General features: G+C 37.3%; 1 protein-coding gene and 1 long non-coding RNA gene across 3 annotated transcripts in view; one reads left to right on the forward strand and one right to left on the reverse strand.

Annotated features, from left to right (window-relative positions):
- The window catches only part of LOC134792043 (uncharacterized), a 314,893-nt gene extending 290,264 nt beyond the window's left edge, over positions 1 to 24,629 (reverse strand). Inside the window, exon 1 of the long non-coding RNA XR_010144377.1 lies at positions 24,544 to 24,629. This is a non-coding gene — a long non-coding RNA (uncharacterized LOC134792043). The remainder of the gene's footprint in view (positions 1 to 24,543) is intronic.
- LOC134791997 (moesin/ezrin/radixin homolog 1) overlaps positions 1 to 24,934 on the forward strand; it is a 91,109-nt gene that overhangs the window by 51,422 nt on the left and 14,753 nt on the right. For both annotated transcript variants that reach the window (XM_063763110.1, XM_063763109.1), the window contains 7 exons: positions 17,301 to 17,423; positions 18,159 to 18,329; positions 22,135 to 22,346; positions 22,691 to 22,951; positions 23,314 to 23,419; positions 23,880 to 24,014; positions 24,308 to 24,454. In XM_063763110.1, the coding sequence (XP_063619180.1) occupies positions 17,301 to 17,423; positions 18,159 to 18,329; positions 22,135 to 22,346; positions 22,691 to 22,951; positions 23,314 to 23,419; positions 23,880 to 24,014; positions 24,308 to 24,454 (1,155 nt within the window). The remainder of the gene's footprint in view (positions 1 to 17,300; positions 17,424 to 18,158; positions 18,330 to 22,134; positions 22,347 to 22,690; positions 22,952 to 23,313; positions 23,420 to 23,879; positions 24,015 to 24,307; positions 24,455 to 24,934) is intronic.

The following is a 24,934-nucleotide window of genomic DNA, read 5'->3' on the forward strand; positions in this document are numbered from 1 at the left end:
ATGGACGTTTTCATTGTTTCCAATATTTCTATGAATCATAATATGCTTGTCGGTTACATATTGTATGCAATTAACTACTGTATCGATAATTTCAGCTTACATCAGTACCAATATTAGTCATTGGTAAAGTTTAAAATTACAAAGTATGAAACTGTAGGTAAGTACTCTGAATTGGTTCGATTGTAGGTTATGTACCATTGCCTTAGACCTTCGTGCCTTCAACAATCATAATCATATTTTATCTTCAAATTGAAATCTAACTGACTCAACGCTAAAGTTCACTCGAGTTCCAATTATTCACTTTCATTATAGTCCTTGTAATTGACCGAAGCGAAGCGAAGGTCTACGTTTTGACTCGGGCATTTTGCTTTCGTATGTCCGGATGTTCTCCTCTACAGGTCGCAATTCTTAACCGATTCTCGTGAAATTTTGTGACCGAATTTTATGACTAAATAAAATTTTTTTGTCAATCCAGTTTTTGGAAATTTTTAAAAATGGCGGAGTCGTGATAGCTCGCGCCTAAACAAATAGTGGTATCGGTACCATACGAGTGTTTTCTTTTTGAGATATGTTTATAGATTAAATGGCCAAAAATTCAGAAAATTTATTTCGCTGGTTTCGGAGGTATTGAGATATTTAATTTTAACTAATTTTAATTTGAGAAGGAGTAGCTAAATTTCGTCAACCCATCTAAGAACTATTTGGCTCAGTTTGTAAACGTCCGCTTTTTCTGTTTGCACAGAGGGTCTGGGTTCGATCCCCAGTAATTGTATGGGATGGGATATTATATCTTTTTGTATTTTTTTACACATAAATTTCGTATTGTTTTTTTTTTAATTTACTATATTTAAAGCTCTTAGCACCATGTTATTGACCGAAGCGAAGCGAAGGTCTACGTTTTGACTCGGGCATTTTGCTTTCGTATGTCCGGATGTTCTCCTCTACAGGTCGCAATTCTTAACCGATTCTCGTGAAATTTTGTGACCGAATTTTATGACTAAATAAAATTTTTTTGTCAATCCGGTTTTTGGAAATTTTTAAAAATGGCGGAGTCGTGATACCTGGCGCCTAAACAAATAGTCGTATCGATATCATAAGAGTTTTTTCTTTTTGAGACATGTTTACAGAGTTAATAGCAAAAAATGCAGAAAAAAATTATCGCTGGTTTAGGCGGTATTTTGATATTTAGTTTTGTATTTCCGGATGTTCTCCTCTACAGGTCGCAATTCTTAACCGATTCTCATGAAATTTTGTGACCAGATTTGTGATGTTCACTTAACATCATTAATCTAGTTTACTTTTAGAGGAATTATATTGATTATAGGTAAATAAAACAATTTATTATTCGGTCCATACAGAGCGCCCGTAACACAGCGGCCGCCATCATGCGCACCAGTGTTGCCAGCCATCTGCTTATTTATTGATGAACACCACATCTCTTCCTTTTTAACAAATTTGAAATTGTAGGAGAATACATAAAATGAATCATTGTACAGTACTGTACAACCAAAATTAACTTGCAACACAACACATTTCTAATCAGCATTTAGCTTTAACCAATTGAGTGATAACAATTTGAACAATGCATTTACAGACACTGACATAACTATTAAACTCTTAAATCACGACACACTTTTATAACTCAGTGTTTATATAATGATAAATATGAAGAAGTCGATACTCCAATTACAAATAAGTAAACTTACAGCTTTCCACATAGTCTTAGAAACCTTATTCCTTGTAAATATACCCTTTAGTATACAAAGATAGATAAATAGAGATATTTATTTGCATACCAGGTATTTTACATACATATACATGGACCCTGAAAAGGGTGTAGTAAAATAGGAAGTTTACAATATCACAAGTCCATACATATGACTAAACTACTAATAGTTAATTAATTTTCTAATTGCTGTTATAAGTAATCAAGTAACATATACATTTTTAAAGTAACAACTACAATACAGATAGCCTCTTTAATATGTTTACAGTCTGATTACAACTATATATTATCTAGCCAGCCATCATATGTTAAGAACAATGAGTGATGTTAGACCACAATATTAACCACTAGTTTGTAGTACAATATATATTTTTACTAGAGTCTAATATAGTCCTTAACATGGTTAAGGTAGACTGCTCACTTGTAACATCTGTAACAATAACTGTTTCTTACTTATTAGTATTTACATACATGACATTTATTATTATTATCTATTTCCTCTCTCTTTCTTTAAAATTAAATTGTATTACAATGTATACTAGCAATTATCCCAATAAGCCTAGTTTCCCCTCTGGTTTGGAAGGTCAGATGGCAGTCGCTTCCGTAAAAACTAGTGCCTACGTAAATTCTTGGGATTAGCTGTCAAGCGGACCCCAGGCTCCCATGAGCCGTGGCAAAATGCCGGGATAACGCGAGGAAGAGAGAGTAGGTATACTAGCAATTATCCATACATATAAAATCAGTTGTATATTAACCCTCTACAGTTAAATACATGTAGAATATATTATTTTCATAAAAATTCCATGCAATAATTTAGTAGTTTAAAATATTTATATAGGAGCCAGTTACCTTATCAAATTCCTAACATTCTATTCCATAATTTTAATCAGTAATCAGTCATTAGTTGCTTTCATAGGTACATACATAAGGTGGTACATTTGAATAAGAAACAGTTATGAACCCTGTATGGGCACTGCAAATAACAACTTTTAGTAACTAAACTCGTAGCTTGCTACATTCTATAAAATAACATTTTATATTATTTAGTTTAGGTAAAAATATTAGTTTAATTGCCACTTTTATTACCCCTATAAGTATTATTAACAACTTGTACCTAAAAGTGTTTAATGCGACCAGATTGTCAAAAGCATCAACAAATAGTGAAATTGTAACGTAGTATAGCTTTCTTGGACAAGCCGGAGCTTTAGAATTTTCCTTTGCACCATAAAAATAGCATATTTCAAAATAAATAATAAATAGTGAAAAACATCTCAACAAGTTTCACATAGTTTTAAATTCCTGTATCATACACAGTTCTACAAGTAAATATAAAGATAAATATGCAAACTTAACGCAAATGCGCTATAATCGTTAAACATATCTTTAGGCTACAGACTTCTGTCACTTATCTAGTGAGAACCACTATAATCTGTGCATAAATTTTACATCATTGTTCATAAATAATTATGTATAGTTACTTACTGAAAATTTAAATATACATAGTTAAATATATCTTACTATGACTTTGCTGTTATCATATTAACAATGACTGCACTTTACAGATGTGTAACACTGAAAAGCTTATGTAGTAAGGAATTAATATGCTGAATATCTGGTCCAAATCCTGTGTTGGTATATCTATTAACAAAACTTGTTTATTTACTACTTGCCTTTGTTGCCTAATAGGTACTCGTGTATGAATATGATCTAAACTTGTAAATTTTAATCAGTTGTCTGGTCATATAAATATATACAATGTCGTGTCGTATCGTTTTTTACTTAATAAAGAATCCAATACCAAACTTTGGAAACACCAAACAGGACTCCACAGACCTTTCGCCAGAAATCTGAACAAGCGATATACTGTAACGCACATGGTTTTGCATCACATCCCAAATGGACTGTTTAGCACGTAGCCAGTTGTCAGCCGCATATTCCAACATATCTTTGGCATTGTCACCTGTAAGAGAAATACAGAAAATTCATCTGTTACGCTATGGGTGTGTTTATACCTATTTGGGTAGGTATGAGAAATTCAAACAGTTGTCTGTTGTGAACCATTAATCACTAATCAAGTTGATGGACTAATCATTTGATCTTGTCATTCTTGACTAATACAGTAGACTTGTTGACTGGTAGTATAAGCAGTATACAACTATACAGTGGTAGGTAATTATTTTATTCTGATGATCTCATCCAAAAGAGTATTTACTTAGTCTAACTACTTAGACTAAGTAGATAACTTCTTAAAGAAAAAAAAAAGGTTTTTTTTTTTTGTTTAAATCAGTTTTGCTTGATAACAGCTTTGGTAGGATGGTTTGTCTTGTAAGGGTGTGTTTTGCTAAAATAGCATAACAAGCATAAATGTATGACCATAAAAAATGTATTTTATTGGGGATTCTAATGATGTTTGTTTTGACATCCATTTAAATAATTTTACCACATATATTCATTTCTACTTTGTAATGTACACATTTTCATGAATTATTGAGTTTAATAAGGGTACAACATATAATCCCTTACAAAAGATGATTTTATACCACCGGACCTAATGTATTTATTATTTCATATACAGGCAGGCAGTAGAGCAGTACTTTTACAAATGCAAACGATACAAGTCCAAAATATGAATACCGATATGTCCAATTTGTTTTTGATTTCGACAATGTGACTTGAATCACTGACATTCATGATTTGACAGTTCTGTCATAGTCACTAGTTAGGTTAAATCAAAACTTCATTGAGATTTTCTTTTACTTACACTTACCCTATTTCCAGACATTTAGGGTTGTACAATATACTTTCCAAACATGGCTCGTAACATACCATATGTGATGAGATCCTTATACTTCACGCTGCTAAACCAGTCTCCATTTCTGGTCACTGATATTTCTTCGAAAATGTCGTACAACACCTATATAGACGTCTTGCAAATATAATTATATAGTTAACAACATTGTACTTATTTTAGTTGCTAGTCTGAATGTGTTAAACTATACTTTTTTATATTATATTTAGGACATATTGTGACATATCCATGATTTTAACACTTGCAACAACATCCAATATCTACATTTTGCTCCGTAAGTTTGGAAAATCTGGTGATGGTCAAGAAACCTGAAAACTTACACAACCTGTTAGTCCATGTTTGCCACAAAACTGTAACGAGCACAGTTACACATTCCTGGAGTACATATAAGAATCTAGTAGATTCAATATTGTCTTGAATCTAATCTGGAACATTACTTTTATTTATTAACATTTAACTAAACACACAACATTGTTCTGAAACAATCTCTATCTGTCAAGTGTCAAAAGTGACACATCTGTGACATCTGACAGTAGCAATGGACTCTATAGTACTATAGATAGTTTAGCCAGGGACTGTCTCATTTCAACCATAGAGAGACAAAATCATACTGTCTTTTTCTTACGCTAGAACTAGCACCCAAAGAAAGGTTGAGTAGTTTTTCTATTCCATGTTACTAACAAATTTGTGTTTGCCAGCTTCACATTACAGGATTTGTTAAGAACTAATAAAGTACAATACAACTCACATTCACTTCTTTACGTTCCATTTACTCATGGTATTAAGTATATTATTTATTACATCATTAAATGTTGCTATTACTTTGCAAACTCAACCGTATGAGTTCCTTAACATCATAATATATGTAGGTATGGAAATTTCCCATTAACCATCTTGTTGATTCATGATCAACCATTAGTTCCCATCATTTTATGGGGTTGATGATGTTATCCTTTACGACTTGGCGTACAAATCGTTAACATCATCATTTCGGCAACAGCCAGTAGTCATTTTGACATTTTTCGTTTCAAACGATTTTTTCCCATCATTTTATGGGGTTTATGATGTTGTATTACAACTTGGCGTACAAGTTGTTAACATCATACTTTCGGCATCAGCCTAAGCCAATAACTTGTTGGCATTTTATGTACATATATATGTACACACAATCACTGCAATCGCTCATAGATCTTGAATTGAATAGCCTAGATGACAAACATTGTAATTAATTATATCATTTGTGCCAGTATATTTTGAGAATCATTAATGTTTACATGAGAGTTTGACCATCATACTCCAAGCACAAAACAGACTTTACTATGCAGTACCTACAGCAGGTACTTAGACCTTTTGGAAATATGGAAACAAGTAAATTTATATTTTGCTGGTGAATATGTACATCGTTTATAGTTTGCAAGGCAACTACATAGGTACATGTATTCTTGCATAAAATGTAAAAAAAGTATTTGAAACAGAAACTGCTACAAAATACAAGTTATTATTTTATAGAACATCTTGTATTTTACCATATGAAATAGATAAGGAATCTAATCTTTGATACAATTATCCATTCTTCCCTTTTAAAAAGAAAAATAACTTTTAGTTATAACTTAATCTTGTATTGTATTTCCATATACTTAGGTATTTCTATATTATCAAATTAATTTTGACGAATTGCTCTATTATTTCAACAGACTGTATTATAAAATTCAACATTTGTCATCTACCAATGTACTTTATTTGGTTATGGATTGAATGTCCAAAAGAACCATACACCATTTCCTAATCCTCAGACGCCTCCGAGTTACACCCATTACAGGCATCTGAAAGTCACTCATATCTTGTATTTCTCACGATTTCATTGTTTTGTACTTTATTTTGTTCTGATATACATGCGTTCGTTTTGCAAATCGTCGGCCCTGTTTACAAACCAATATGGCGCCAATATTTCATCAATTTGCAATTTGCGAATTTCATAGGTACTTACTCACGGTTTTACCTCGTCGCCACTTGTGATGTTCACTTAACATCATTAATCTAGTTTACTTTTAGAGGAATTATATTGATTATAGGTAAATAAAACAATTTATTATTCGGTCCATACAGAGCGCCCGTAACACAGCGGCCGCCATCATGCGCACCAGTGTTGCCAGCCATCTGCTTATTTATTGATGAACACCACAAGATTCTATGACTAAATATTTTTTTTTTTGTCAATCCGGTTTTTGGAAATTTTTAAAAGTGGCGGGGTCGTGATACCTGTCGCTTAAACAAATAGTCGTATCGATATCATAAGAGTTTTTTCTTTTTGATATATGTTTAAAGATTAAATGGCCAAAAATTCAGGAAATTTGTATCGCTGGTTTCGGCGGTATTTAGATATTTAGTTTTTACTTGAGAATGAGTAGCTAAATTTCGTCAGCTTTAGTAAGAACTATCATGGCGCATTTAGCAAACGTTCGCTTTTTTGTTTGCATAGGGAGGTCCCTGGTTCCATCCCCAGTAATTGTATGCTGCTTCATAACTTTTTGTATTTTTTTATACATAAATTTCGTATGAATTGTTGTTTTCTATTTTGAAAAAATTAAAAAAATCGTATTTTTTATTTATCAAGCGCGGGCGTATTTGTTTATTTTTTGCAAGAGATGATGGCTTTTTGCGCTTTAAAGAAAATTTGATTCTTGAATATACGGCGCCATACCTTTGGCCTATGCTCGTTTAGATGGCGAGATCATTTTATATTTAACAATTTTTACTCATATCAGTAAAAGAACATGGGACAAAATCATATGGCACTGATTTAAACTTTCACGATTATTAAACATTATCAAACTGCACAACGGGACTTAATCGCGTATTTAAGTTTTAAGATTTACCTCCGACGTTTCGAGGACGGCGTTGTCCCCGTGGTCTCGGAGAAGACTGGCTCAAGTTGACATCAACATCTTCTAGCCGCGCGAGTTTTTCGAACTACCCGCACTTGGTCTTGTTTATCAGTTTGAACGTTTTGCGCACTAGGGATGTCACTCTGTCGACACACAACACTAACGATATTCGATTTATCGACTGTCGATATTCGTTTCCGCTTACATTTCCACATGGAATCCAGTCATTAGTAAATGTAAGCGGAAACGAATATCGACAGTCGATAAATCGAATATCGTTAGTGTTGTGTGTCGACAGAGTGACATCCCTAGTGCGCAAAACGTTCAAACTGATAAACAAGACCAAGTGCGGGTAGTTCGAAAAACTCGCGCGGCTAGAAGATGTTGATGTCAACTTGAGCCAGTCTTCTCCGAGACCACGGGGACAACGCCGTCCTCGAAACGTCGGAGGTAAATCTTAAAACTTAAATACGCGATTAAGTCCCGTTGTGCAGTTTGATAAAATCATATGGCGTTCTAAAAATAAAAAAAACCTTTTAGCCATACATATATACATTTATTGATTTTTTTTTTTCATTTTCATTTTAATCCTGTATCGAAAGATGGCAGTAAATTTACTGTGACTACAAAATTTAGTATGACAATATGATATGATATGATATGATTTATTTATCTCACAATATACAATGTCACTTAAAATAACCCTCTACTACATAAAGGGACCGTCCGCGTTGGAGGGTCTGCCATCTTCTGGCCTGAATCGGAAACATGTACATTGCCAAAACAAGTTCTACCATCTACCGTTCTTGTAGGTACGTTTCCTTATGCATATTCTGTCACAGAATAAATAATAGTACTAAGTACAGAAGACTCACTCTCTAACAAAACGCGTCTGTTACGATCAGCACAGATATGGCCGCTAGGTGGCGACAGCGCCACGCGCGGCTTATGGCAAACCCCAAAATTGGGGCCGAACGGATGTACTTTTAGCTACCTGTAGCAAAGCGACGAAATCGCGGAGTGAGACACGCCTGGTTCTGTCATCTTGTGGGCTACATCGGAAGCATAAACGTCACATTTACGCCTCACACCAAAAATCTGACGGCTCCTATGCTGCCCCCTATAGTTCACGCACGTGCCCTCTATTCTCTTTAGATTAGATATTTAAATTCTTACTCGAGAATAAGTAGCCAAATTTTGTCAGCTCATGTAAATGGTATCATAGCGCAGTTGAAAAGACGCTTACAAGCAAGGATATGGGATAGGTACCCGGTTCGATCCCCAGTAAATGCAACTTTTTTTATTTATTTTTTGCACTTAAACATCGTATTGCTGATTGATCAAGCGAGCGCGAAGCGCGAGGTAAGCGTATTAGTTTGAGTTTTTGTTTGAACATTTTTTTTGCGGTTTAAGTTCAAGGGCATGGCTGTTCCAGGAGTCAATTTCCACTTACGTTCTAGCATGGGCGGTCACCATCCATAAATCGCAGGGGTTAACATTGCCCAGGGTAGTGGTCGACCTTGGGCTCAGGGAACTAGCTGTAGGTTGCTCGTACGTTGCGCTTTCCCGGGCTCAAAGTCATTATCATTATCCTAGAGCCTTTTAATTTGGATCGCCTCGCTAAAATGGCCCATAATTTCCGCAAATCATTTTTTCTTCGAGGCAATTACTCCGTTCTCATTTTTTCCCAGTGGAATTTCTTCGCTTTATTTTATATTTCGTGGACATTTTTTCATAAACTAAATTTTCCCTTTCTCAATTTATTCCCTTTTCTTTTTGATCCCAGTAGTTAAAATAACCAGTAGGTTTTTTTTTCACTAACTAAATATTCTCTATCTCCATATTTTCTCTTTTTTTAATGCTAGTGGTAAAAATAACCAGGTTTTTTTCAAATAGGTAGGTTAGGGTTTTTTTTGATGACCCTAAAAACGAAACTGCTCCCAGAGATAGGTAGGTTAGGGTTATTTTTTTGATGACCCTAAAAACGAAACTGCTCCCAGAGATAGGTAGGTTAGGGTTATTTTTTTTGATGACCCTAAAAACGAAACTGCTCCCAGAGATAGGTAGGTTAGGGTTATTTTTTTTTTGATGACCCTAAAAACGAATCTGCTCCCAGAGATAGGTAGGTTAGAGTTATTGGCTGACAGCGTTTGGTTTTTTACTTGTATTTTTTTAGATTATGTTTTATGTTTAGTGTTTTTACACGACTGCCCAAACAAAAAGAGTGTATTGTTTTCAGCGTTCATGTTTGTATGTATGTGAGTTTCTTTATTCCACCTTAACTTCTGAATGCCTTAACCGATTTAGACGATATGATACATCATTAGAATCCTTACGTCATCCCGGGTAACATAGGCTATGTGACGTCATTATAAAAACAATATGGCGGACTTAATACGCCATATTACGCAACCTTTAGAAAGAAATATCGTGCAAACCTATCGAGTAGGGTATCAAAATGAAGGGCTGTGAAAGCCAATTGATAATATATATGCAACATGTGGGTTTAAGTTTCATTTTGAGAAAGTAAGAATTGACAAAATATGTTAAGAGAAGCTAATCTCATAAAACCAAAAATTATTATTGAATGGGATACTTATTAAAATAAATGGAAAGGGTTTGACCGCTGATCATAAAAAAATATAATTATATTATATTAGGTAGGTACATACTACTCATAGTTTTTAAAACATGTTCGTAATTGCGCTTATGGAATCGAAAAGTTTAAAATATAACTTCTATTTATTAATCGATACGATACAGAGTCCGTCTAAGCTAACTCTGCACCGACTTTGGCAGAACAAATCGTGAAAGTATCATTATAACCGTATGGTTTGATTTAATTTTAACATTTATGATGATGATGACATTTTTTTTAAGGCCGAAGGGTGAGCTCCACGTAGGGCCTACGGCTCAGAGCGTAAGAAAGATGTGCGCTTCCTGCAACTTGTCCAAGTATATGCACTCGGTCCAAAGCCAGGCGCCAAAGACGCCCCCACACTAAAAGGGTCAGACGTAGCCCGACGTACGTGACACGCTATACGCTTACCAAAGCCGGGCGCCTTTGGCGCCCTCATACTCAAAGCATCGGCCGTAGCCCGACATACGTGGCGCGTTGTACGCGTTCCAAAGCCGGGCGCCTTCGGCGCCCTCATACTAAAAGAGTCGGACGTAGCCCGACGTACATACGTGGCGCACTGCGCGCGGTCCAAGGCCAGGCGACTTCTACTTTCTCATACTAAAAGTGTCGGGCGTAGTCCGACGTACGTGACACGCTGTACGCATACCAAAGCCGGGCACCTTCGGCGCCCTCACACTTAAAGGTTTTGGCGTAGCCCGATGTACGTGGCGCGCTGCACGCAGTCCAAAGCCAGGCACCTTAAAATCTCTCATATTAAAAGTATTGGGTGTAGCGTGACACGCTGTATGATTACCAAAGCCGGCCTCATACTCAAAGCGTCGGGCGTAGCCCGACGTACGTGGCGCGCTGTACGCGTTCCAAAGCTGGGCGCCGAAGGCGCCCTCATACTAAAAGAGTCGGGCGTAGCCCGACGTACGTGGCGCGCTGCGCGCGGTCCAAAGCCAGGCGACTTCTACTTTCTCATACTAAAAGTGTCGGGCGCCAAAGGCGTCCTCTTACTCAAAGCGTCGGGCGTGTACGAGGCGCGTTATACGAGTTCTAAAGCCGGGCGCCTTCGGCGCCCTAATGGTAAAAGAGTCGGATGTAGCCCGACGTACGTGGCGCGCTGCACTCGGTCCAAAGCCAGGCGCCGACTCTCTCATACTAAGTGTCGGGCGTAGGCCCACATACGTGACACGCTGTACCCTTACCAAGACGCCTTCAGTGCCCTCTTGCTCAAAGCGTCGGGCGTAGTCCGACGTACGTGACACGCTGTACGCATACCAAAGCCGGGCGCCTTCGGCGCCCTCACACTTAAAGGTTCTGGCGTAGCCCGATGTACGTGGCGCGCTGCAAGCGGTCCAAAGCCAGGCGCCTTCGACTCTCTCATATTAAAAGTATCGGGCGTAGCGTGACACGCTGTATGATTACCAAAGCCGGCCTCATACTCAAAGCGTCGGGCGTAGCCCGACGTACGTGGCGCGCTGCACGCGGTCCAAAGCCAGTCCCCTCAACATTCTCATACTAAAAGTACGTGACACGCTGTACGCTTACCAAAGCCGGGCGCCTTCCGCGCCCTCTTACTCAAAGCGTCGGGCGTGTACGAGGCGCGTTGTACGCGTTCTAAAGCCGGGCGCCTTCGGCGCCCTAATGGTAAAAGAGTGGGATGTAGCCCGACGTACGTGGCGCGCTGCACTCGGTCCAAAGCCAGGCGCCTTTGACTCTCTCATACTAAGTGTCGGGCGTAGGCCCACATACGTGACACGCTGTACCCTTACCAAGACGCCTTCAGTGCCCTCTTGCTCAAAGCGTCGGGCGTAGCCCGACGTTCGTGGCGCACTGTACGCGTTCCAAAGTAGTCGGGCGTAGCCCGATATATGCGGCGCTCTGCGTGCCTTTCTGTACTGAGGACGCCCTCGCAAAAGTAATATAAAGTGACTTCAAATGATTATTAACGAAATCATGACCCCAAAATTAATTAAATAAATAAAAAATTAAAAAACACGACTGCGAAAAAGCGAACTGAAAAGATAAAAATAATTTTTAGTTGTGTTAGTTACTCAACTTAATGAATGTAAAAAATTATTAGAATATGAGTGTTTAGTGAAGGTTATAAACAACAAACGCAAAAGTTTTATGCTCATTTAGGATCGTGACTGTACCTGTGTATTTTATTTCAATTGCAGTCGGGGACCTTTTAAATGGGAAAATGTCAATACATCAAGGTCCCCGACTGCAATTGAAATAAAATACACAGGTACAGTCACGATCCTAAATGAGCATAAAACTTTTGCGTTTGTTGTTTATAACCTTCACTAAACACTCATATTCTAATAATTTTTTACATTCATTAAGTTGAGTAACTAACACAACTAAAAATTATTTTTGTCTTTTCAGTTCGCTTTTTCGCAGTCGTGTTTTTTAATTTTTAATTAATTTATTTTTTAATATTTGTTGTATGTGAAATACCTACAAGTAACAAATATAATTACTACACTATTAACATACAGTAACAAGAAAATATTATCCTAGATATTTAAAAGAACGAAAATTATAAGGAAAAGATTAATTTAAAAATATTAAAAATAGGCGATTGCGGAAAAAAACCATTGGGAAAATATGGGAACGGAGTAATTGCTACCCAGAATGAATGATTTCGGGAAATTATGGGCAACGCAAAATATGAGAACGGAGTAATTGCCTTGAAGAAAAAATGATTTCCGAAATTATGGGCCACACTCGCGCACGAAGCTTCTTAGTTGCAGTTTACAGGCTAATTCAAAGGTAATGTTGGTTTCCTAACATAAGTAGAGTTAGACCAAGAAAAGTCTGCAGAGATTTTGACACTGGCACAAATAACATTGGCACTGCGTGTGCTGTCAAAATCTCTGCAGACTTTTCTTGGTCTAACTCTATCCACTTTTCTATACAATTGGTATGGCGACGTGTATACTTAAGGGGCATCGACCGTACACTGAAATCGGGATGATATTTTTATCATGTTATTTAGTAGTCATCGTGCGTCTCGCTTGCGCCAATACATGTACGGACAAGAACGAGTGAAATGCACGATAACTAAATGACATCAGTTAGATGTCTTTCTGATATCAGTGTAAGTTTGAATTGGCCTGTTAGCCAAAAATTGTTTCGTATGTCCATATGTTCTACACTACAGGTCGCATATCTAAACCAATTCCCGAATTTTGTAAGCAATTGATAGATAAGTTTTTATGGTCAAATTAGATTCTCTAAATTCTACTAAACAACGGAACCATACATTTATTCAGTTTTAAGCTCTGCTCGCGAGGTCTACAGCTCACAGAGCCACTAGTTATCGCCTTACGGATGATATTAGCACCAATTTATAATCTCCTTAGTGTAGAATATTAACACAATATGACCAAAACTGAACCTTAATCTCGTTGATATAAAGCTTACGAATGCTGAGGCTTAACTGTGTCGACGATTGTAGTTTTAATAATGTGTTAATTCTAAGGAGCTGGCTAATCTTAATCGTTGTCCACAATTTCTTCCACGCTTCATAACGTATGTGACTTACACTCTAATACTCTAATACAAGGGAATACAGTCCATAGTCGTGTATATATTTATGAGTTGTGGCCTTATAAAGGGATCAGTGATGAGTCAGAGGTTGTTCACATGTGACATCAGTCTTTGTCCGTTACTGACACGCTTTGGGACAATTAGTTTAATGAGTTGGTGTAGATGGCGCTACCGAATGATCTGTTTCAACGGTTTTATTGAATGGAACAATAATTGGTGTTGCCATCTTCGTCATCTTAAAAATCGAGTCCAAAAACATCCTGTTACTGGAGCATGGCTTAGACATGAAGCCAAGTTCCATTTGCTGTATGTGCATAAAGCACACAGACACACACATGAGACGTTTTAAAGTTTAAACTGTAAAGGCTCATATTGTCGGCAGTCAATAAAACGCTAATTACCACCAACATACATTTAGAAATCAACCTTAATAATAACTGACATCCTTTTGCCTGATAAGTTACATAAGTAACTCATATCCTTACTGTCATCGTCACTATTCAAATCATTACACATTTATTCATTTCCAGTTTTCATTAAGTATATGTATTAATTGAATGCCGTGCAGGTTTTTGTTGATACCTACGGCAGTCATGTTTTAGACTTTAGAGAAAACGTAGACGTCAAAAATTAAAGAAAAAAATACAAAGACCCACCATCGCTTGTCAAAACCCGAAGAGCAAATCGTCAAGGAAAACCCGTCCCAAAATTCTCAATATTGCACCATACGATTGGACAGTCCATGCACAACGGGTCAGACGTGATGGCACCTTACAAATATAAGTGACGACGTAACAATTAACTTTCACTTAACCTTGTTACATCACGGACGCTGTGTTGGTTGTCCATTATGAGCGTTGAGCAAAACAGGAGATTTGCTGGTCAAACTTGGGAGGACCTTTCCATTCCATTGCTCCACGATATATTATCAAATATTAAACCTTTAAATGAAAAAAGGTGACTAAAAATTCGGTCAGAAATGTCAGGATCCTTATCAGTACACAGATAAGAGGTTAAACAGCTTGAAAAGTAGAGCAGCACCTGGAGTGGCATATTTATAAATATAACAATCCTTGGTTGACTTAATTTGTTAAAAACATTAATTTTTAAATCTGCTGAAATAAAAAAACACATTTCGTTGAGGTATTGTCTCTGAAAGGTTAAGCTTAAGCACCACTGCTGTAAGTTGAGGAGAGTCTTACCAAAAGGGATTAATTCTCTATGGACACCATACAAAAATAATCCCTTTTGAGAAGACACTCCTCAGTTGATATAGTCATACAAACAACATGCTTTTAGTTAGGTATGGTACATGTTCTACCAAAACTGAAAACATATGTGATACATGTAGTATCGTATACTAAAGTCGAAAGGGTAAATTCTAAATAAATATAGCCTGTTTGGAATATTTAATGATAGGTTACTTACATTTAGAAGGATTCAGAATATCTTGCGGTGGCATATCGCGTGACTGATGATTGCCCTGTCGTAGAAAACGAACACCTTAGCAAGACTATCGTGAGGCCCACGGGCCTAATAGTTGTGCTATAACATCACGTAAGCGTACTTAACGTTTTCTTACTCATGTAGTAACAGTTTCCAAGCGGACCCCAGGGTCCCATGAGCCGTGGCACAATGCCGGGACAACGCGAGGAAGATGATGATGTAGTAACAGCTACTCTCTTAAATGATCTTGTATCTTTGTTAATAAGATTTATGAATTGTCAGTTAAAGTGGACGGTTACTTAGTAGTAGTTGTTCTCATCATTTCTATTTATTGTTACATACTTTTAAGTATTTGGCTAGTTTTTATATGGTACCTACTGTCTGAAGCAGAAGTGGGTAAGCGGGCAAGATGTTCAAAATGATCTGAAATCTGGTCTGATCAAAACTTTATGTTACCCTTGTATTCTCTAATAAGAGTTCTTACAGACCATTTTGAACACCTCAGCCGCTTAGCTACTTTATTTGTATCATGATTCATGTCATATCATCTAAGAAATGTAAATAATATAATTGTGTAAAAATATATTTTCATATCTATGTAGCCTTGTATTGTAGAAAGCTATAGTATGCTAGCTGATATATTTTGTAGGAATAAGCAAGTACCTAAGCTAAGTATAATTATAATTATGTTACGATATTGTATATTTTAAGCAAATCCATGAAAAATGACTAAATTTTGTACAGTCTACACTCGAACTCCACAATTATTTCTATGAAAAATCCATGCCAAGCGAGGCGTGGGGGCAAGCATAGCTCCCCTAAAACTCTTCGGAGCTCGTGCGCAGACTGCTAGATATGTGGTTAAGATGCGTCCAAAACTAACGAATGCGTGTTTGCATCAAATTGCGCTCAACTAGCATAACTCATGCAAAAGCTCGTCTGCGAAATTACTGCGCATTTAACAGATCTGAACGCAGTTTTGTGGGATTTAAGATAGATTTATCCAATATATATTTGTATTTAGGGCTGTATGTGTTGCGACTGGTTCTGAATAGTAATTAACTGTTGCCTTTTTAACGCTTTCGATGGACCCCGGCACGACGCGAAGTCAGGGTCGCTCCCGTTCTCCAGATGGGTAAGGAAGTATGCCGCTTCGTGTTGACAATGAAATTGTTTTTGTTTATATGCACTTTTGTATTTGGTTGCTGGGTGGATCAAGAGAAAAAAAAGAAATATGTAGTTGATCGACCCTGCTGTTTAAGCGATTAGTAGTTAATTGTACTAGGATACAATATTATCCACCTTTATTTTGTTTTCGTAGTTCTAAACTGCATTTGCAAGTGCAATCCAACAATTATTTGGATTGTAAAATTGTAGTGAGTTGTTGAGACCATTATTCTTTTAGTAGAGTGTTTGTTTTTTTATTATTAAGTAGTTAGAAGTAAATAGATTATACTCTCTTTGCATAGAATAAATTGCATTTGTATTATGATTTCTAGTTATTTTATATAATTAGTCATTTATTTCGATTAAACCGAACGGTACTCGATAATGGGAGCTGTAATTAATTGATTATTATAACACGTTTGGACGTTTTGATTATACCGCTAATTATTGGAAACGTTAGAGCGTTATCATCAATCGACCTTGCGCGCACATCAAATCTGACATCAAGGTTTTTCGCTAATTACGTCATACTTTTGGTTTCCTTATTTTCAATCTTTTTATTTCTGTACGCAGTCCACAGTTTCTGTACAGTCTCTATATACAGAACAATATTTTGTCCTTTTCTCCGAATAATACCTACTGATACTTTATCGGTAAAGTGTAGTATTGGTCCAGCTGTTTTATAAATTTGTCTTTTCCTTAGTCTCTTTGGGCCCCTTTCGATGGCGTTTGAATAAATCTATTTAATATCAAACGAATTGGACTGAAGAGGGTGAAGGGTACCATTTTAAAATCCAATTGCAATTTCACATACAATCCAATTGCTGATCACCGTTTTAGCTAAATTGTATCTTTATAAAATCGGTCCAGATCGGTGTACTTAGTCAAATGTTGATAAGCTAGTAAAAATAAGAATCTTAAGGTGCATCCATACCGCAGTTAACTTATGGAGCAACACTGTTACCATGTTGCACAGTGTTAAAGTTAACTGCGGTGTGGTTGCTCCATTAGTGTGGGTGATTTTAAAGTCTGTCTAAAAAACCTATGAATATGTTGTCTAATCACAGCATGTGTTTGTTTCAGGTGATGCAACAAGACGTGAAGAAGGAGAACCCGCTGCAGTTCAAGTTCCGAGCCAAATTCTACCCCGAGGATGTGGCCGACGAGCTCATCCAGGAGATCACGCTCAAGCTCTTCTACCTACAGGTACGAACTACCTACGCTTGTTTAACGCTTTAACAGTCCCGATTATAAGAAATCCTCAATTCGAGCTTCATACCCATCTTTTTTTTTATCTCATTTTTATTGAGGCTTTGGACACTCTAGCTAAGTGAACATGTCAGCTTCATGGGTGCTTTCAAAGTTCCCTACTCAAGGGAGAGATCAATAAAGTGTATACACTGATTGCTTTGTCAGATAAAGGCTCTGCCAACCAACAATTGATCTGTCCATTGTGCATGGAGCCCAAACTACCAAAAATTATTTTTCTCAAATCCGAATTCCGGGCGCAGTCCAACAACACGTGAGACAAGTCATCAGTCTTCTGGCAGTCTAGGCACAGAGGTGACGGTTTAACACCCATCATACACTGAAACTTATTTGTAGGGATGTGCCCGGACCCATCTTGTAGCCCTAAAAATTCTGCTAAGAGAAAAATACAAAAAGATGATGTTACATGGTGATCAATCTTATTGTGCCCTATATGTATAGGGTTAGGATAAACACTGGTTTAATTGCATCCTTTTTAGAAATAACATTATTTACCGCAAAAGCAAAGTAATCAGTTGCTTAGGGTACCACGTTTAATAACATAAGGTCAATATGAAGAAGACCTTTTATTCCTTCCTTTTTATACTGTTATCAGAGGCCTTATATGTCACACATATTTTCTCTCTTGGTAATCAAAACTCGTACTTTATGCTTCTATCTTATATTTTCCAGGTGAAGAACGCCATCCTGTCAGACGAGATCTACTGCCCGCCCGAAACTTCCGTCCTGCTCGCATCATACGCTGTGCAAGCGAGACACGGCGACCACAACCCCGGCCTGCACGGGCCCGGGTTCCTCGCCAACGACCGCCTGTTGCCGCAGCGAGTCACCGACCAGCACAAGGTTCGTTCATTTACAAGGGGAAACCATTTTGGCGGCGGCGTGTAATAAACATCTGAAGATTATAAGAAAATGCCACATTTTTGAAAATTGTACAAAATATTATATTACTTTTTTTTAACATTACTCAGATGACCAAATGGGTAAAATGTTACTAAGTCGAGTTCCTATTTTGGCTAGTTGCGAATTAGACCACTTGCTACGAGTATATAGACGAGTTGCGACTCTAGATAAATTGTAGACCAGTTGCGTTTTAGACAAACCGCTATTTAGACGAAATGCGATTCAGACCACCTGCGACTTAGACGATCAGCTCTTTAGACGAGTTGCGTTTTAGACAAACTGCTATTTAGACGAGATGCGAAGTAGACCTTCTGCGACTTAGACGAGCTGCTCCTTAGGCGAGTTGCGTTTTAGACCCCATGCTACTAACCCGGTGTATCGTATGATGGCCTTTGCCTATCGCGAATAATGGCGTTATTAAAAAATATTATGACCTTGACATTTGAATTGATATGACAGCTAACTAGGGGTCTATCACTTGACTGCCACAATAATCGAAAATCGGCTTTTCGCTATTAGTGTCCCTTTCATTTCACTCTAGTATACTATGTAAGATAGGTCCACAGAAATTAGTAAATTTCTATCGAAAATTGAGATTCACCCTTTAACGTTTAACGAAGTTAAGATTTTAAGTAACGGATTAACGTTATAAGTTAATCATTTGATTAACAGTGCCCAGCTATGTCTGTTAGTATCTTTCTACGTCGCTAGATGTCCCTCATTATGATCACTCTCATGAGTCTCATGCTTCATGTGTCCAATTAAAATCACATTCGTAAAATTATAAGTTTAAATCATTTACTTTGCTATTATAATTACTGTAATTGTAAATTTTATTTAGTTATTAAGTTTAGTTATTAAGTAACATGTCCTGTATTGTATACCCTAGCAGGGTGTCATGCACCTACGAAGACTAAAATGTAAGACCTATTGTACTGATGAGCATGAGAACAATGGATTAAATGAATATGAATATGAATATGAAAGTAAATATTTATTAAACACAAGAAATTCCTTAAAAAACACAAACAAACATAAAACTCTTGACTCTAACATAAAAATCTTATTTTTAGTAATTTTACTTAAGCTATAGGCACTGTTTGCCATAGACTAAATATGAAATCCTCCATAGTAAATGTAGGGAAAAATAATTATACTTGCTTTTATTTTGCCTTCACACTTTAAATTTATGCGTATTTTAAGTTTCTTTTAATTTCTGTGAGGTTTTCCAAACATTCAAAAGAATTTATTCTTCCTTCTTGAAGTTTATTAAGTTCGTTTTGATAATCTTTGCTGAATGCAATGTCTTTCTTTTTTCTGTTTTTTGTATTTAAGAAATTGTTTGTAATTTTAATGTCTTGCACCTTTGATTCCAGCCTTAATTTCTCCAGAAACAAAATAAAGGTAGGCCTTGGTGGCACGCGAGTGTTTAATCGACGGTGCCACGCTTCCGTACTGTTTGTAGTACGGTGGGTTTCTTCCGCACAACTTACCATTGGTAGATTCATCCATTGCTGATGGACATATTTATGGAATTCCCTCATCTGAGTTGAATCTGTAAATGTCTGTAAAATATTTATCCACGCATCGCCAAGGTAAGGTGTAGGCAGTAAAGGCAGGTTGGCTGTAAGCCGGACGACTTTGCGTTGTTCAGCCGTAGATGTAAATTTCATATCTTCGGCCTTGGTCCAGATTGCTTTCGAAAAGTGAAAATAACACCCTGTTATATCTGCTTCCGGATACACACTTTTAAAGGCTGTGTACTGCGCAACTTCGTAGTCGCTTTTATAAAATTTAATATCAATAAGCAGCTGCGATTTTATGATATTGAATAGCCTCTTATACGTTTTTTTCGTTTTATTTGGAAGGAGAGCATACACAACCGGCACAATATTTGTTGTCTCATCATTGCTTCCAACATCCATGTGCAGAGAAAATAGCTGCTTGAAAGGTTTTGGTACCCTTTTAAAGGTGCCGTCACCGAAAAATTGCTGCCCTCTTTTTTTGTTCATAATTTTTATACTCGCCGGAGAAGAAAACACCAAAATTTTGTCGTCATTTACTCCCTCATCACACACCAAAAAATGATGACCCAGAATATCTGGAACTTTAATTTTGTTCAAGTCCTTGGTTTCTGTGCTCAAAACATTTAAACGCGCTCTCCGTCGTCTGTACAAAGTATCTTTTTTAGAGGAATATGCCGGTATCTGACGGATCGTTCGTTCAGAACGACCGTGAAAAGCGATTGCATTTTGTTCGTAAATTTCTTTTACCGGGGCAAAATTCTGACAAACATCCTTCTTGCACTTTTCCACCATAAATGCAACTTCGTTTTTTACAAAATTTTGTCGGCACGCATGGGTAGACGTTTTCAGAACTGCGGTTTTTTCTGGGTTTAATTTTAATGACGCACTGCATTCTCCCCTGTTCGCACAACGCCATATAGACGAAGCATCTGTTTTGTTTGTTTTGTTTAGGTTATATCTAAAACCTTTATATAGAAGACAGGGGCGCTGCCTTTGGCCTTCGATAAAAACTATTTCAGAATGCCGGTGTCTCAATCCATCCTGCGAAGTTTCACCGTTATCCATTTCAAATAATTATTATAGAAATTATAATTTATTTATCGCAGACAGAAAAGATAGCTGTCTGCTGTCTCTACTGTCAGCTACCTATTTTTTATTATAAAGGGGCCAGTTGAACATTAATCAATATACTAGAACAAAGGCTTTATTCAAAACAATCTTATTTATATCTACGAACAATTATTTGAGGCAGTTATATGCAAAAGTTATAAGTAGTAGATGAGGAGGTCTCAAATGAAACTAAAACGACTGAATGACAGATGAAGTTCTCTATCGAAGACCCTCTATCTAAATTGTTCTGAACCCTGCAATAAACATCTGAAGATTATAAGAAAATGCCACATTTTTGAAAATTGTACAAAATATTATATTACTTTTTTTTAACATTACTCAGATGACCAAATGGGTAAAATGTTACTAAGTCGAGTTCCTATTTTGGCTAGTTGCGAATTAGACCACTTGCTACGAGTATATAGACGAGTTGCGACTCTAGATAAATTGTAGACCAGTTGCGTTTTAGACAAACCGCTATTTAGACGAAATGCGATTCAGACCACCTGCGACTTAGACGATCAGCTCTTTAGACGAGTTGCGTTTTAGACAAACTGCTATTTAGACGAGATGCGAAGTAGACCTTCTGCGACTTAGACGAGCTGCTCCTTAGGCGAGTTGCGTTTTAGACCCCATGCTACTAACCCGAATGTAAAGAGTAAAAACATTTTTGGTACCGAGTCATAGACACGAAGAACTGTTGACATTTCTCTTGCATACTTAATTCGCGCCGTCTCAGTGCTTTATCTGTGTGTCTATACCAACCAGCCTTGATAAACCGCCTGTCGCCTTATGAGTCATCTTCATGACTATGGTTTTAGATAATAAAGTTAGCCGAAGTGTATAATTGTCTTCAAAAGTAAAGAAAATATTGCGAATTTTATCTGCTAGTAAAGTCGGACCAAGTTAACTCTGCATGGTATTTGCAATAAAAACGAGGGAATTTCATCATTCATTCAAATTTCTATCAAAATATGACGTTAATAATGACAATAACTCACTTTCTTTTATTCAAATCGGTGCCAAGTTAGCTTAGACGACGGACTCTCTTTCGTTATACTCTTTCCTGCCATTTCTACTGTAACCTAAGTGTACTTTTTCTTCACCAGATGTCCCGCGACGAATGGGAACAAAGCATAACCAACTGGTGGCAAGAGCACCGTGGCATGCTCCGCGAAGACGCCATGATGGAATACCTGAAGATCGCACAGGACCTCGAGATGTACGGAGTCAACTACTTCGAGATCAGGAACAAGAAGACCACGGAGCTGTGGCTTGGTGTGGACGCTCTCGGGCTTAATATCTACGAGAAGGACGACAAGTAAGTAGCTCACGCGAATGAGAAGAAAGATAATTTAATGAACAGAAGTACAAAGTGCCGTTTAACATTTAACAATTTTAGGGTCGGTTGCACAAAACCGTATATCATTGTTAAAACGTTCGCTAAACTTTATTGTATGGGAAGATTAATACTTCTCTGCTGAGTGACGTTGATCAGTCGGTCAACTGCAACTGGCCTTGAATAGGTCAATGACTTCAGCATCCTTCTTCTTTCCATTGACATTGGCATATGGATCTTGATTAAAAAACTAGTTTACCTTGTTGGTATTAATATTTCAAATATACATATAACATATCACTCATCACAAAATCCGTTACTTCCAGACTGACCCCAAAGATCGGTTTCCCCTGGTCCGAAATCCGCAACATCTCGTTCAACGACCGCAAGTTCATCATCAAGCCCATCGACAAGAAGGCGCCCGACTTCGTGTTCTTCGCGCCGCGCGTGCGCGTCAACAAGCGCATCCTCGCGCTGTGTATGGGCAACCACGAGTTGTACATGCGTAGACGCAAGCCCGACACTATTGACGTGCAGCAGATGAAGGCCCAGGCTAGAGAGGAGAAGCTCGCCAAACAGGCACAGAGGTTAGTTACTTTTGTAATGCAATAGTGTTGGCCCTATGATGTTACCTTGTGGGACACCAAATTTTATTAGAGAAGACTGGAGGGTGGGATCGAATAAATTTACATTGTTATTGGTTTATAAAATATTTAAGAGTTCAGCTGACAAACTAGACTTAATAGGTACACTGAAATATTATGATTAAATAATAAGGAAAAGGGTAAAGATGGTGTCAAAAGCTTTTGCATTGTCCGAAAAAAAATCTTAAAACATCCGTACTTGTAGTTTGGGGGAAAGATAACAGTGGTATTTCATACGATATAAAGAAAGGGTAGATATTTCCGTCCTTGTTCCGTTGTATATAAACGGTATATTTTGTTTTCAGAGAGAAACTCCAACTGGAGATCGCAGCTCGCGAACGCGCGGAAAAGAAACAACAGGAATATGAGGACCGTCTCAAACACATGCAGGAGGAGATGGAACGCTCACAGGTATATTCCAATATTAATCTTATTTCTTGAACCACTTTTGATGGAAAATAGAGATTTTCTAGCAATCAGCGAAATGTGCGATATTATAGAGTCAGTAGGTACTTTTTTAACACTCTATCACATACCATCCGTATCCAAAATGAAACTGGCACCCTATAAGGGTTGCGTATGTCACAGCCATTTTTAATTTCAAAGTCGATTTAACCTAAGTACTTATAATTTATTATAATCATATCAATAGGAAACTATAAAAACACGTATAAGTAATCCAGATACAATAGATTGGTACCATCAAGCTCATGATGAAGTTAAGACTGGGTAGTTATTGATTTTTATTTCTTTAAACCCCTCGACTGTGGACTCATATGATTAATTTTGTCGATTTCAGACGCGTACGCTTATAGTCGGCAAAAATATCATAATAATAATTTTTGACAGAAACTTATTTGTATTCTTACAGGCAAACCTGATCGAAGCTCAGGACATGATCAGACGGCTAGAGGAACAGCTCCGTCAACTGCAAGCTGCCAAGGAGGAGCTAGAGCAGCGGCAGAATGAGCTGCAGGCCATGATGACCCGCCTCGAGGAGACCAAGGTATAATATCTGAACCACAATTGTTTGAGGTGTCTTTAAGGTTATGATATGATATGCATTTGCCATCAGATATGAACGCAAAAAGTGCTAAAAAATATTTGAACACAAGTCTGTTAAAAGTCTAAGTAAGAATAACGGCGACTATGAACACATCCACCTCAGAAAAAGGAGTAATAATATATGTATGACCGACGTGCCTCTAAATTAAATGTTGAAGAGAATAATATTGAATATAAAAAATCTCTCAAAACCTTATGTAGATTATTTACTAAATTATTTAATGATGATTTCAGAACATGGAAGCCGCGGAGCGCGCTAAGCTCGAAGAGGAGATCCGCACTAAACAAGAAGAGGTTTCCCGTATCCAGCAGGAGGTCGAGGAGAAAGACACTGAAACTCGTCGGCTGCAGGAGGAGGTTGAGGAGGCGCGCAGACAACAGGTACATTTTTTTTATAGGACAATTTTACACAGATCGACCTAGTCCCACAGTAAGCTCAATAAGGCTTGTGATAATTCAGGAACAAATACTTGTGATGAACACACAAATAAATGCCCTTACCAGGATTCGAACCCGGGACCTCCTGCTTCGTAGGCAGGGTCACTATCGACTAGGCTACGAGGCCGTTAAATTTATTATAGAACCATTATTATTATCCTGGTCACGGTCACCAAATTGTTGCAACCCACTTTTAAGCTGGAAGAAGAAAAAAGGAGGAACATTGGTAGATAACTTCTTTATTTATATCTACAACATACATGGCATTGATGCAAAAAAGAAAAGTACAAAAGAAAAGCAAGAAGTGTTTTGCATTTAGATAACAAGGAAGGATTTTGAGATTCGAGGAGGCGAGTATGTAATCGGTTGCCATATTTTATAAAATTAGGGTGTTTATATAGGATTCAGGTACGAAGGAACTAG

Source organism: Cydia splendana, chromosome 7 (assembly GCF_910591565.1).
Source record: "Cydia splendana chromosome 7, ilCydSple1.2, whole genome shotgun sequence".
Classification (NCBI taxonomy): domain Eukaryota; kingdom Metazoa; phylum Arthropoda; class Insecta; order Lepidoptera; family Tortricidae; genus Cydia; species Cydia splendana.